Below are 15,144 nucleotides of genomic sequence, written 5' to 3' on the forward strand. Positions count from 1 at the left end.
TTTGCAGGGAAATTGGTTCTGCTTTTCACCTTTAAAGGCTCCACATTCTAATGAAAGGTGCTATAGAAATCCATTTTGATGTATTGATTCATTCAACATAAGCACATTTTATTAAACTGAATAATTTTAAAATAAGAAACAGTAAAAAAAAATGTTTAACCTAAAACACAAACTATAAATTACTACAAAACACATCAGAATCTGGTTAACCATGACCGGTTCTTAAGTCGTTCAGATCATTTTTTCAGGAATAATAATTCTTTTTTTTTTTTTACTTTTTACTTCAATATCAAATTATGCTGACTGTGGCTGCTTTGTACTACTGCTGAAATAAGAGCTTAGTGCTTACTGGTGCAAAGCAAATTCAATAAAGCAATCAATACAAGCTGAAATATTCCACAGAACATCAGACAGATTTTTTTTAATGCAATTAAACTCTATTCGGTAAAATTCCATATAACGTGTGTAACATATAACTAACAAAAATAGATATACTTTCATTTTGACAACTAAGAAACATTTTCACTCTTAGGTGACTTTCTAAGTTATTCAAAATGAGCACTTTGGAGTAAAAATTGTGAAAATAAAAATACAAATTTGCACTTGAACATTAATAAAAAGTGCAAACATTTTTAGATGAGCTCTAAGGAGTTAGAGCAGGAAGTTGCAATATTAATCTCAACCATCTTTGTTACCTACAGTCTTCTGTAGGTAACGGTATTGGGTAACAGTATTCGGATCACATCACTAGCTCCACTGTGTCTATGATCCGAGATGCTTCTGCTGATCAGGAGCGCAGGTAATGCACGCAAAAGCTACGGACAGTGACTCTTCTCTATGGAAAGGCACTTACACAGATCAATGACTGATGTAATGCCTCATTTCTTTTCATAATTTGCATCACAGGAAAGCATCCAATTTGATGCATTCGGATACCGTCTAGTCTACGGATAACTCAGTTACATCTGGGAGACAAAAAGTAAGCCCTCCAGTAAACAACGCCACAGTTTGTCAAACTCCAAATCAAATATGGCACCTTGTTTTATTGCAATTAGTAGGATTACTGAAGTCTGAAATGTTTTAAGGATTCACAGAAACGGCCACAGCAAACCTGTGAAGGTCAACAGTTCTTTATTGCTGCCGTTTTCTCACCTGGGGAACAGAAAGGAGTCATTACTCTGCCATGTCTTCTTTGTTGTGTAACACATGACTGATACTTGCAGAAGGAAGTAAGATGAAAATACCTGATCTGGTCACATGATCAATTGATAAGAGGACTTAAAAAAATGAAAAAGAGCTCATTTTAAATCAAATTAAACCAGATGATATAAAGATGATTATTATGCTGCTGATTATTTTACATCACTGCAATAAAATAATCATCGTTTATCATTTCAAAATAAGATATCAAATGGATTGGGGGGATGCTCAAAATGAATGAATAATGCGCTTTAATGAAAGCAATTAAATGTATGTGAAATGAAAAATAGAGTAATAAAATGTTCAACTAATCTGATTTAGTAAAGTGACAATAAAAGTGACACAGAGGAGCAAAAGGTAGAGAAGCTTTCTAGGTTAGCAGAATAATTGCTTTTAGAAACAATTTAGTATTAATATGTTCTCACTGAAATAAAACATTTTTCTTCTTAACATTACTCCGTAAGTAGAAATGTGTCAGAAGGCTTATAATAAACATTTTCAATATGAATTATTGAATGGAAAATTGGACAAATTTACTGGTTTTAATCTAATATTCCGTGTTTTTCTTCTAATCAAAGGCACATCTACTGATTTACAGTTTAAATCAGTAGATGTTTAAATCAGTAAAATGAACAAACACTAGTTTGTTCATTGTGAAAATTAACAAACTAGTGTTTTAGCAGAAATGCCATAAAGTAAAAACCTGTCTGTATTGATGTAGGAATGCAGAAAATGTAAATTCCTCAACTAACAATTGGTCACAATAAAAGGTTTTCAATCACCTAATTTATACACCACTTAAATAAAGGTTAATTTCAGAAACTGTTTATTTTTCACCGGGAGTTTTTGTTCAAATGAGTACCGGTTGAACACTACACATTGGATTAAATTAGTCTTGGTGTTAGATCTAGTCTTGAAGATCGCATCTAAAAAAAAAAACACACATAAAAAAGCCACATGGTAAGATAAAGACAGTTTATAATCAGCACAGACACCTTGAGTCAAAAAGGAAACTGCTGGTAACACTGTTTATATCTGTAAAGAACTTGATAATAACAGGTTGTTTTTTTAAAATCATAATTTAGAAAATGTTTAGAGATTATTGGCAAAGCTGTAAAGGTTGTAAAAACTTGTCCCGTGTAAAATGTGTCAGTCTCATTACTTCTGTTTTTGGTCATTACAGGATATGAACCGCACAGCTTTGATACCAGGTTATTAAAATATATTAGATCAGCGATTAAAAGTCTGCAGCAATGAAACACCATTTTTTAAAACTATTAATTGATAAATCTCCAAACCACAATTTAGAAACAGTGACTAAAGTTAAGATTATTTTCAACTAATCTGGTCAGGTACACAGAAGATAATTTCTAAAATAATAAATATAAGTACAACAGTATCAATGATCACCCGGTTGCCAACATCTTGGTGATAAAGTCTAACAATGAGCTCATAGTTGCCATTACAGTTTGTTGATTGCTGAAGTTTGTTTGTGTGTGCAGGGAGCTAACCATTAACATTTTTGATCGTTTCTGCATGAATTTGAATGGATGTTTATTTTTCTAATAATAAAAGAAAAGTTCTGAAACAGTTTCCTTCAAATGCATTCAAAGCAATTTGAATAAATAGCTTATTTTATAGACCTAAGACAACTTGAAGGTCTAAATTCAAGATGTCTGGATTTAACAAATACAATCATAACCTAAAACTGTCCAGGGTTCATCGTGATATAATGTTATTTTACATATTACTAGCCATGTTTTAGTGAGCAACTAAATTTTTTATTACAAATATAGCAACAAAAAAAAGTTTCTCTTGGCTGATACTTTCTTTGAGGTCTGACCTGGTGAGGCGAGTTTCTCTTCTAAAAACTATAATCTGCTACAGGTTTCCTGATAGAGGTGGCCGTTTTGATCCCAACATAAAATGAAAGATTAAAGTGAAGAAAATTTCAATATTATTCCCATTTCTTATGATTCTGAATGCAATATAAATTTAAAGTACATCAAATTATGCTGATTATTGATATATTTGCAGAAACTTTTTATGAATTTTAAAATGCTTTAACTGGCTGATTTTTTTAGTCAATGCACAATATTTGTATTATTTTAATGTTTTTTAAAAGATTCCTCAGAGTGAATTATTTGTTTTGACATAACTCTGTTGAAAATGATGCTAGCAATGTACTATTAATGTAAACAAAGAGGATCCAGTTGGTACTAAACACCAGGATTTTCTTTTGCATGACGATGGTATTATGTTTGCTACATTCAGTGAGTTTGCAACAATGGTTTTGATTCCAGTTCCTTGATTTGCGATAGTAACTACTGTGCCCACATCTCCAAAAATGCTTTCTATTGCGGTTAGTTTTGAGAATCCCTGTAGAAAGCATAAAGCCAACACTCAAAACTCAAGTTGTTCAAGATTACCACAAAAGAAAAGGTGCTTCAAAGACTTTTGAAGCACCTTGAGACAAATAGGATTGCTTTTTCAATCACATCATAGGTCAGGAAATGTTTGACGGTACCTATATAAAGCACAAAGAAAACAAAATTCAATATATTCAAAACGTATGCAATGACCTGAGCAAATAATAGCTCAAACGTAATATGTTTGCCCAAAAATAACTAAAATCTACAAATACTTAAGCCAACCTCTACATATCCTTATAATTGTCCATTTTAATAGCTAGAACACTAAACATGCCTTAATATGTATCAATACTCACATTGGAAATCGACTTAGCACTACCGCAGAGACTAACATCTGTTTTAAATAAGGAACTTGCAAAAACCAGGAAGGAAAGAAAACATAAATAATGGATGTATGGAAAAACGTAAAGTCCATTGGACTGATGGATGGTTGGGCAGAAAGACTTAAAGTTTTTAAATCCAACTACAAACTGTTGTAGATCTAGATAACAACAGTTAATATGTATTCGAACCACTAAAATGTATAAAGCTCAATTAATATTTGCTGAAATTTTTACTTCTACAATCGAAAAATTAACTGATTAAATAAAATAAAGCAAATTATGTGATGAACATTTATTTTTGAGTCACAAGTGTTTATTATAACCCGAGGGACATAAAACAAGATTATTTCTTATCCGAATATGCTGCAACTTTCCCCCTTTTTTCTCCTACATACAAGCGCTTGGGATCAAGAGAAGTTATTCTAATAATAACATCTCATGTAAAATGTTTTTGACATATATTTTGAACATTTTGCTAACATTTCTACTAACATACACACTGGCCTTTTAGCCTATGTTTAGGGAAGCTAATGGCTAACAAGCTTCCGAAGCGCGTCTAACAGCTGTCATTTAGCTTTAGCTTCACGTAATCCCAAATGCTCGACTTTATTCTCGACACCACCTTTAGACACTCAACAATAACAGAAAATTGTACTTTAAAAATATCTCAAAAACAACAAGTGAGGCTTCAGCGATACGAAAACCTAGCGTTAACCACGGACAAGGCCAGATAGTACGATGCTAAATGGTTAGCTTCAAATCGCTCAGTCGCTGCTAATTTCTTACTACAAAACTGTAGTCTACGACATATAATTTCAGCAGCAATTCTTTGTTATTGTGGTAATGTCGTTTATTTTCAATGTTTACACGATTTTTAACATATGGAAAGGGCTAAGAAGAGCTAGCAACCACAAAAACACCGTGAATTTTGGCCCAACGTCTGTTAAAAAAAATAGAAAACAGCTAACCTTCTTACGTTAGCTACACTGATAACTTAGGAAAACCACCACAGCTTACCTAAATGTTAGTGACCAAACTGAGCAAGTAGAAGCAAGAAGGGGCATAAAATATTCATTGACTCACATACCCAATGCTACCGAGCTAGTTAGTTAATGCTTTATAACTGAAAAATAACAACGTCCCAAACGACGTCGCGAGAAATACGACAAGATACTGTGGAAACGTTAAGAAACTAAAAAAAGACAATTTATTCACCTGAAAATGTAGTTTCACGGCCCAAACTTCGACTACGGATCTTACCCACAGCACTACCGGGCAACTCCTTAATCCTACCAGCCGAAACTGCTCACCAAGCGGCGCAGCCTGGATCTCAGAGACATTTTAGCAAACTAGCTCACGGAACGCCGAACCGGAACGCTCACAAACGGAGACACTGGGTCACAAAACACTCGCCCTCCATAAAACAACTTTAGTCGTCAAAATACAGCGTGTTACCTTGTAATTTTCAGCTATCGAAACCCAGTCGAAGTCATGGTTGTTCGATCGTTGGCTTCTTTCCCGTTTAGCTCCTCTTGTCCCCAAGTTGCTATGATTTCACAGTGATGAAGTTGGTGTCTGATTTTTAGTTTCCTATTTGGTAAAGGACTATTCCACCCGATTTAAAGCTAACCAGGCAAGATTTTCTACAAAATACACCCAACTCGAATTCAATTTAGCTTGACATCTGTAACAGAACATGCCGTGGCAGTTTTTTTTAAATGGTTTTGCTATTTATTGTACATAATTTCTGATTCACTGTTCAATGTAGCCTTCCAAAAACACGCATAAGGCATGAGACAATGGAACAGGGGACTTAAAATAGAAGTATAATTTCTATTTTTATAGCTTCATTTGTATAGTTCAGTTCCCTAAAATATATTTATTTGTTTTTGGTACAACTACAACTTTAAATTGATTTTATAAACATCATGATTTTCATAAGCTAGCAGCATGTTTCTAGTTCTGTTCATTCTGACTTATTGTTTTGTACATTTTTCTTCATCATTTGGTTTGGTAGAGGTGTTGAGTGTTTGGACATTTATTCCCTCTGATTTTAGGTTCTGTCCAACTAGATGGATTTTTTCTTTTACTTCTTAAGTTTTGGATAGTTGTCAAAAATACATCAATGGTAACAATATTAATTTTACAACTTGGGGCACCTAATTAGCATCTACAAAGCTCAAATAATTCCTAAACTACCACCCAAAATCCAATCCATCTATTGATCACAAGGGGTAAGGATCATTCCACCAACCCCAGCTTTCTAACCATAAGACAATGCAGAGATTTAAAGAAGAGTAGCAAAAGCAAATTAGGTGGATTAGCAGTTCTTAGCAACAACTGATGGTGTCCAGGACATGTTGCTGTGAAATATCATCGCTGCTGCCTGATTTTGAGCTGTTAGCATGTTATGACAGTCATGAGACTGTCACAGCAACAGTCTTTAGTCAGAGACTTCTTCAGAATCATTGTAAGACTGACTGCTACTGGAGATTCTTCCAGGTCACAGCATCACCATCCACAATGACATTTTGAAGAGATGTAGATGAGATTAGTTATGGCAACATTTAATTTCTCTTTTGGATACTTTATGTGTCTGTCGGTAATGTATGTATGTAATGAGATTTTGTTTTTAACAATAAAACGTGACTAGAACACAAAGCTCTATTGGGAACATCACTGCAAATTAGAAAACATAATTTATATTAGTAATTTACTTCAAACTGAAAAAACAAATGTTTTCACACACATTGATATATTTCAGGCTTTTATCTCTGTCAGGTTTAAATATAATTGCTTTGTTTTGGCTTACTGAAAAGTCAAAATTCAGTTTCTCAGAAAATTAGAACAATATTTATGTTAAAGAAATGTTACACCTAAAACAATCCTGACATAAATACCTGCTGACTTGACAATAGTCTTAAAGACAAGAAAGGTAAGCCTCAAAACATAATGGCTTAATAACGCAGTTTGATTCATTAAGGAATAAAAAGAGTAAATGTATAGTCTCCTACATTATCTGTGTGCTGTGAAGATTTGACTTGTCTACTTGTCTCTAAGCAGATAATTCAAGCAGGTTTTAATTCAAAAACACCAAATATTATTAAATATTTATGTTTTTAATATTGATTTTCAACTAGAATGATATTTGAAAGAACCACAAACATTGTTTTAAAGATTCTGCATTTAGTGTAAAACAACTCAGCTCATGTCTTACCATCTTAAATAGTTTAGATTTTGAGCTAGGCTAATTAAAAGGCGAAATCTCCCTTTACACAAGTGCTGAGTCGGAAACCTCAAATCGGACGCCAACTTCAGCGTCGATATGATTTCACTGTGGTCTCGTTAAGCTTCCCTCAGCTGCGCAGCGTCACGCTTATTCTCTCTGCACGACGTTACGCAAACAAACTAACTCAACTGGTTTGGAGAATACGACAAAACATCAGAAATACGCAGGAGCTGCTCTAAACTGGTTGGGTTTAGTTGGCAAATATGTGCTTTTAATTCCACGTATCAAAGGAATACGAATGAATGGAAACATGAAATAAATTTTAAAAAAAAAACTATTGTGATAATACTAGAGTTTAATTTAAATGGTGTATATTTAGACAAATAATTAAAAAGTTATTTTTGTGATGCACATTTCACTTTTATCAAATAAATATGGAGCAGTAAGCACAAAATGTGTTTTTAGTGTATTAATCTAAACAATAAGTTTTTTCATCCCTTGAATAATTTTTCCATCTTGTTGTTTTTTAAACATGCATGCATATTTTCTGATTTTTTTTTTTTTTTAAATGAACCATGTTTCTTATTTATTGAAATAAGAAATCCTGGCATATCTTGATAACTTATGATATTGTCTTGCATTATTATTGTGACAATGATCAGTCTAATCTTACATTTTAAAATAATGTGTTTCAGAAATAGATTTTCTCACGTTGAAACTGTTAGTTAGTTGAGTTTGTCAAAACAAACTGGAGATGGTTTTTTTTTAGCATGCTGAAGCCAGTTTTACTATCAGAACTGCAAAGGCTCACAAAGCTTAAAAAACAGAAAAGAGGTGGATTTGTTTAATTTTACGCCTTCATGCTGCAGCGCTGAGTCACTTAAAAGTAAGCCTTTCTCAAACATTTTCACATCTACATTTGAAACCGTATTACACCGCTGAAATATTTCTAGCTGTTGGCTAAAATAAACAGAAAATAAGAGTCCTAAGTGTAAGTAAAAGTAAATTACATCAAGTTTACCATTCTATTGTGGAAATTCAATAAAATAATTTTATAAAAATATGCTAAAACTTGCAGTTGTACTTATATTTATATTTAAACTCCTCAGTTAGCAAAGAGCCAAATAGGTACTTGCATCTCTGGAGGCTCAGGTTGCAGACATCTGGTCTAAAAATACAGCCAGAGTAACAAAGGAATAATTTAAATCAAAGTTGATGCATTTGTTGCAATGGCCCAGTCCATGGGTGACCAAAGTGCGGCCCGCAGGCCATTTCTGGCCTTGGGTTAATTTTGTGTGGCCCCTTACTGCAGTTCAAAAACAGCACAAATTTGGCTATCCAAAACTTTTTGTAATTTTTTTCAGGATGAGATTTTCTGTGCCAAGTTAATATCTTCTTAAGCAGAAAATATTAACAGATTTTTTCTTGAGTTGACATTATTATTATTATTATTATTATTATTATTATTATTATTATTATTATTATTATGTTATTAGTTGTGCCATGGACCTCCAGCATGTTTTTATTCAAAATCAGACTTTGGCACACCCATTCCATTACATTAGCCTAAATACAGCAAAGGCTGTAAAGGAATTTTTTTACTTTCGTCTCTGGGAATAAACTAAAAACATTTTATTGTCTTAAAAAATGGAAAGTAATAAATCCAATATTTTAAATAACTGTAAACATTGAGGCAAATGTAAAATATTACATGTTTTATTTATTGTTGTGCAGGTAAAAGAGAAAGCATTCACAATAATATTTTTGCGTTTTTAATTGTGGAAATGAAATAAAGTAAAATTTTGGCCCCCTTGGATACTTTCAGCTTGGCGAGTTTGGTCCTCAGCCTAAAAAGTTTGGACACCCCTGTTCTAGTCAAAGTCCAGACTTAAATCCAAATGAGAATCTGTTGCAAGACATAAAAATTATGTTCACAGATGTTCTTCATCCAATCTGAGTGAAATTGGATGGTAATTTCAAGGTGAAATGGATCAAATTCAAGACGAGTTCAGAGGGTTTGAATCCTACAGGTGAGGGTGGCCCAACACTTTAGTGGAGCAATTAGTCTGAAGAGTGAGGCTGCCATTTTTAGTAGCAGATGAAGGATTCCCTGAGATGGAGAAGTGTTGCTGTATGAGCGGCCAGAACAACGGAGGAAGTGGAAACTCAGCGGACAGAAGCGGCTGCTGAGGCGGGCGACAGAAACGATCTGCAGCCGAGAAGGAGAGAAGCGGCGCGGACGGCAGTGAAGGAGCAAACCGCGACACGTCAGGGTTAGCATCCTGGTTTTTATCCACAGTGGGAGTGAACGGAGGACAGAAACGCGAAGAGGCTTGGCTGTCAGCGTGTGATGTGATGACGTCCTGTTTGTCTTCTGTCTTCACTTCCTCCGGTGACTTTTTGCTGCTCTGCAGAGTTTCGTCCCGACAGGAGTCCCGTGGAAGAGAGGAGCTTCTCTGGCCTTTACGGTACTTTGCCCTCCTGTTTTTGAACCACACCTGCACAAAAACCAGCACAGAGAGAGAAAGAATATTTACACTTAGGACAGAATTAGTGATGCAAATGTCAGCAGTCCAATTTAGTTTTGGGTCTGGACGATATGGCTGAAAAACACATCACAAAAAGTGCTTCATATCAGTCAATATCGATAATTATGACAATTTCTTTTGTTGTTTAAAATATCTGAAACACTGCCAAACTGGTAACAATCCTGTTTTAGCCACATTTTCACTTCACACTGTTTTAAAAAATATATATTTTTAAGCAATTAGGCACAATGGCGGAACATTGGACTTATGCTGTGCAAGTTGCCTAACAAGTTGTTACTAGGTAACCATAGAATGAGTGAGTTGCTAGGTAACCAGAGAGCGAGTGAGTAAATTGACCCCACCAAGCTAGCTTAGCAAGCTGAGAGAAATTGAGCGGTTAAAGTTTTTCCTCTGGATCGGACTTCAGTGAAATGATTGAATATTCTATCAGACATATTATCTATTGGTATTGATCATGCATCTACCCTGATACAGGTTATTATTGATTTATTGGCCAGCCCTGAGTCTGCTTGCAATTGACCTCTTAAGTAATTTAAATCTGTTTATTTGCTTGGTTTTATGTTATCTGTACTCTGTAAAACCTAACAGTGCATCTTAACAACAGAAATAAGTTGAAAGAACTTAAAACTAAGAAAATATTGTGGTAACTCATTCCCATTAATTAAAGTAACTCAGAAATAAATTTTTGAAGTAATAACTGTTGTTTTAAGTTCAACATAAGTTTTAGGACATTTTAAGAAATTATAAAGTATTCAAATTTGTTCAATTGACTCATTTTTGTTTATATCAAATATGAAAGACATGTTAAGCATGGACTGTTTAATACATATCTATCTATCTATCTATCTATCTATCTATCTATCTATCTATCTATCTATCTATCTATCTATCTATCTATCTGATCTTTATTTTGAGTATGTCAGACTTTTTATACCTGAATGATTCATATGTCAGAGTTAAGGACTCAAACAAACAACATCAAAACCAAAACATTCTTATAAAATTTTTCAGGTGTTAAACATAAAACAGAAGGATTTCCAGGAAGCTTTGACAACTGATTAGACTCAGAAAGTTCAACTAAAACATAAGAAAACGGGGAATGACTCAGGACTTTTGCACAGTGATGTCAGCATGAGTCACGTTAAGGGTGGTGCCACCTGAATGCGCGCCTCAGGCAGGTTGATGCACATGGCCAGCCTCTCCCTCATGCTGACATCTGGGTACTGCGTCTGCTGGAAGGCCTCCTCCAGAGCCTGCAGCTGCGGCACTGTGAATGCGGTGCGGCTGCGTCGCTGCTTCTGCTGGTTGCCATAGCGAGCCTCCAGGATCAGCTCTGACAGGACAAAACACAAACAGACCTCATGAGTTCAGTTACATTTACTCAGATACTTCTACTCAAGTAGCTTTTTATTACATTAGACCTTTACTTAAGTCACTTTGTCACGACGTACCGCTACTGTTGAGTAAAATTTCTGGATGCTTGACTCACTGTGAGTAACTTCACCGAGTAAATAAAAGTTTGTTTTAACCAAAACGTCACCAGACACAAACACATACCTGAAGTTTTTAAATAGGAATAAACTGATTTGGAAAAATGTTTCATTTGCATGATTTTGTTTGTCTTATGAATTATTTTCATTTTGATCTTTAGTATGCCAACATTTTCAGATAACTTTATATTTTGGTCTGTCTAATGATGTGATTTTAAATATTAGATGATTGATGTTTCGATCAGTTGAGTAGCCTTTTCACCAAATACTTGTCCTCTTATTTCTCTAATGTCTTGGATCTGTACTTTTTACTTTCACTTGAGTAACTTTATTATAAAGTATCGCCGTAACATTTCTGGATACTCTATTTACTGTGAACAACTTCACTGAATGATGAACAGACCATTTTTAACCAAAAAAATAATAATCATCAGACACAAACACACACCTGAAGTTTTTGTCAAAGTTCTGTAAGTTTTATATTGAAAGATTTGGAAACAAAATTTTGTTCTTTAAAATACCTGCATTTCCACATAACCTTATATTTTGATCTGTCTGATGATGTAAGTTTTGTATATTAAATTACTTACTCATTACTCTTCAGTAATTTCTTGGATGGTTACTTTTTATTTTAACTTCTATAAAAATAAGTTAAACTAGTGCCTCTCTCACTTTTGGCTATTCTACCTATCTCCATATCTTTATAGTAATTTTATATTTACTACTTTAGATTAGTTATTATTAATAATACTCAACCCTGCGACAGACTGGCGACCTGTCCGGGGTGTACCCCGCCTCTCGCCCGGAACGTAGCTGGAGATAGGCACCAGCAACCCTCCCGACCCCATTAGGGACAAGGGTGAACAGAAAATGGATGGATGGATGGAATAATACTCAATTTAGGCTAAATCCTCATTTTTAATAGAGGTCTCAACTTGACATTTAAAATCTGTTTCTTTTTCTGTATTTTTATCAGTGATGATGACGTGAAACCTTCAGTGAACCTTTCCCTGAAATGTTTGTTTTTGTTCGGACCTGATGACCCACCTGCGAGCCTCTCCGCCACAGAGAAGGTGTGTGCCGCCGGAGCTGCAGCAGCGGGGTAAGCCTGGTACTGCTGCGCCACCTGGTGGCGGAGGTCGAACAGCACCGAGTTCACACCGTGGACGGGATACATGCCACTGCCCGTGGTTCCGTAGAAACTTAAGGAGTTCATCGCGACTCTACATCAACAAAGGAAGTTATTCTGATTATATAGCAACTTTATTTTACACGTGAAGCACATAAAAACTCTTAAAATACTTAAATTATGGTATTTGGCAAGAATGTGAAAACAAATCTGGATCATTTTGCTGGATTTCTTTGATTAACATCGTTTTCATTTGATCAAACTCAAGATGTTAGTGAGTAATTAATGGCAGAAATCTAAAAAATAAACACAGAGGACCACAAAGATTTATGATAAAACCAAGAATATTTTCAGTAACAATAACTTGCTCTCACAGTATATGTTTTTTTTAAATACATTTTAGAGCTACAGAAAATATGAAGTAACATTTGTCATCTCAATATGTGTTCGTGCAATATTGTAACGGATAAAAAAATATAAAAATATTTTATATTTGATGTGTCATGCATTAATTATCTTGGTATTAATAAGATATTTGGGCAGTTAGATGGACTACTGGTGCACATAGTGGCTGAAATGCTAAAAGAGATTTGTGCCAGGAAGATGGGCGTTTAGCATAATCAGTAACAGCAGCAATTAAATGTTTTTTTTGACATAATGCATCTATTATGCATCTTCATGTAAAAGACATGAAATTATAGTTTTACTTTGTTTTACACTCGATTGTAGACATTTATGAATTAAAAACAAAACAAAACCCAAAACGACAACTTGGAAAATACAAGAGACAAAGATGTGGGGCTAAAAATGCTTTTGATGTGTAATACATAAAACTAATTTAAAAAAAGATAAATAGGTTAAACACATGTTAACAACGAGACCTACTGGTCTTTCAAAAACGAAATGTAGCTACAGTATCATTATTAATATTATTATTGTAGTAGTAATAGTAGTTTTTAGAAAGGTTTAACTTATTCAAACACTTTTCCAAACTCATTTTCACTTTACTAAACTGGCTTTTCTTCAAGTCAGAATCTGTTAAGTCACACTTGATCCCACCAATCTGTAGAAATTAGCATATTTTGCTATAACCTGGTACCATGCATCTCTCCTCTTCAAAGGGTAATGAAATGTTGTACTATTTATAAATAAATAAACATAATATAAATGTGAAAAAAATTTATTTTATTTATGGTTACATCAGATTTAGCTGGATTACTGTCCCACCATTCAGCACCAGATTACCTGAGATCCAGACTGTGTTCGGATCAGTCGAGTTCCTCCAGTCAGAAGTCAGCCTCCAGTCCAATTCAGGCCCAAATAAATCCTCAGGCAGTTGCAGCTCCTTTTCCTGCAGCTTCATGAATCTCCTTCCCTGAAACCATTCTCACCCCGGACTATTTAAGACGCCTTCACCCAGGCTCCCCTCAGCCATTAGCCAATGGAAAGGAAGGTATTAGCTGGGATTAGGTGGGATGAGGGAAGAGAGGGGGGCAACTGGGAGCTCAAGTTTTTTGAAACTATTGAACTTGAGAGATTTATGCCAAGGATCGCCCAATAAGGGAGCGTTTCATTCCCTCCCCAGTTAAAACAATTGAGACAATGTGGAGGGCTAATCTCCGAGGCAGGACAGATTAAAATAACAGCCTTTGATTGTCCTCTCCATTCTCCCATAGCGCTGCTGCTGACTGCCCCCCAGCCGCTGCGCCTCCCTGATGGGGGGTTTGTTTTGCTAACAGCCACCATATTTTCCCGATGAACTGTCACAATGAGAAGTTAATCTGAGCCAGCGAGAGCAATTCCTCAAAATCCTGCAGGAAATACTCCAGATTATACTAGAAATCGAAAGAATTGTAGTTTTTTTTGTGCATATTCATGTTAATTTGGAGGAATTTCAGTTTTATGTGTCAGAATATTTTATTTGTAGAATGAATTATTCAGAAAGTAAAATGCTTTTTAAAATTTTTCTATGTAGCACTTCTTTCTAAAATCATCTAATGCACGCAAACCCCAAACATCATATTTTCTGCAGCATTTTATGAGAATACATAGAAAATTCAAATTTTTTGACTTGCATACAAAATTGTTTGTAGCATAAAAAGTTTCGAATCTGACAAAAACTTACTTTTAAAAATTAGTTAAAAGTAACTAATTTTTCAACATTGTACTTCTAAAGTTGTGTATACAGCTGCTGTTGTGGTGGGTATAATCAACATTTTAACCCCAAGCATAAGTCTTTCTGCAATATTTTATCAAAATATTTACAAATTTAATCCAGAATATTTGCTAAAGCTTAAATATGAGTATGGAGAATGAACTGGTAATAAAATCCAAGTAGTTTTGTTAATATAATGTACTAATGTACCCACCTACTTGTAATTTAATCTGAGTGTGAATACAGCTGTTCTGTGAAGGGCTCAGGGGGTTTTAGAGAGTATTTGTGAGCAAACAGCATCATGAAGACCAAAGAACACAGCAGAAAGGTCAGTGAGAAACCTATGGAGACGTTTAAAGCCGAGTTAAGTTGTAAAACAATATTTCAAGCTTTAAATATTTCAGTATCCTGTGAAAATGGAAAGAGAGTGCGTTAACAAAAACCCACCAGGACATGGCTGTCCATCTGAAGAGGAGGGTCTTAGTGCTGTCAATCAACCTCATGTACTCTTTGGTAAATGTGCTAATGGTGGAGAAACAACAGGAAAACTGTTTATTGTGGCCATGCTAACTAGCCTGAGCATTCATGACAGGGTGACCAACTCTCTGCAGCATGGAGTGGTGATTGACAGCGCTAA

General features: G+C 34.8%; 2 protein-coding genes across 7 annotated transcripts in view; both read right to left on the reverse strand.

Annotated features, from left to right (window-relative positions):
• Positions 1-5,533, reverse strand: part of csnk1g2b (casein kinase 1, gamma 2b) — a 46,105-nt gene extending 40,572 nt beyond the window's left edge. For 4 of the 5 annotated variants that reach the window (XM_028027525.1, XM_028027523.1, XM_028027524.1 and 1 more), the window contains exon 1: positions 5,411-5,533. The gene's annotated coding sequence lies outside the window, so the exon portion shown is untranslated. Of the gene's footprint in view, positions 1-5,170; positions 5,312-5,410 lie in introns of those variants that run through there. The other variant, XM_028027522.1, reaches the window with a different exon arrangement.
• Positions 5,534-8,884: 3,351 nt separating this feature from the next.
• Positions 8,885-14,498, reverse strand: dmbx2 (diencephalon/mesencephalon homeobox 2). 2 transcript variants are annotated; one of them, XM_028026945.1, is made up of 4 exons: positions 13,598-14,498; positions 12,271-12,446; positions 10,891-11,066; positions 8,885-9,682 (listed from the first exon to the last, which is right to left on the reverse strand). In XM_028026945.1, exons 2-4 carry the CDS (start codon positions 12,437-12,439, stop codon positions 9,209-9,211), a joined length of 819 nt encoding a protein of 272 aa, XP_027882746.1. In that variant the 5' UTR covers positions 12,440-12,446; positions 13,598-14,498; the 3' UTR covers positions 8,885-9,208. The 2 variants fall into 2 exon arrangements, with proteins under 2 accessions (XP_027882746.1, XP_027882747.1); XM_028026946.1 differs by lacking the exon at positions 13,598-14,498 and having other exon boundaries at positions 12,271-13,153.
• Between the last annotated feature and the right edge of the window lie 646 nt (positions 14,499-15,144).

Source organism: Xiphophorus couchianus, chromosome 9, assembly GCF_001444195.1.
Source record: "Xiphophorus couchianus chromosome 9, X_couchianus-1.0, whole genome shotgun sequence".
Classification (NCBI taxonomy): domain Eukaryota; kingdom Metazoa; phylum Chordata; class Actinopteri; order Cyprinodontiformes; family Poeciliidae; genus Xiphophorus; species Xiphophorus couchianus.

Excerpts from the sequence above, each read along its gene's own strand:
- dmbx2 (XM_028026945.1), bottom strand. The coding sequence starts at position 12,439 with ATGAACTCCTTAAGTTTCTACGGAACCACGGGCAGTGGCATGTATCCC. Across the intron at positions 11,067-12,270 it reads TGTGGCGGAGAGGCTCGCAG|AGCTGATCCTGGAGGCTCGC; the intron begins GTGGGTCATCAG and ends TTGTCCTGTCAG. Across the intron at positions 9,683-10,890 it reads TGCCTGAGGCGCGCATTCAG|GTGTGGTTCAAAAACAGGAG; the intron begins GTGGCACCACCC and ends GTTTTTGTGCAG.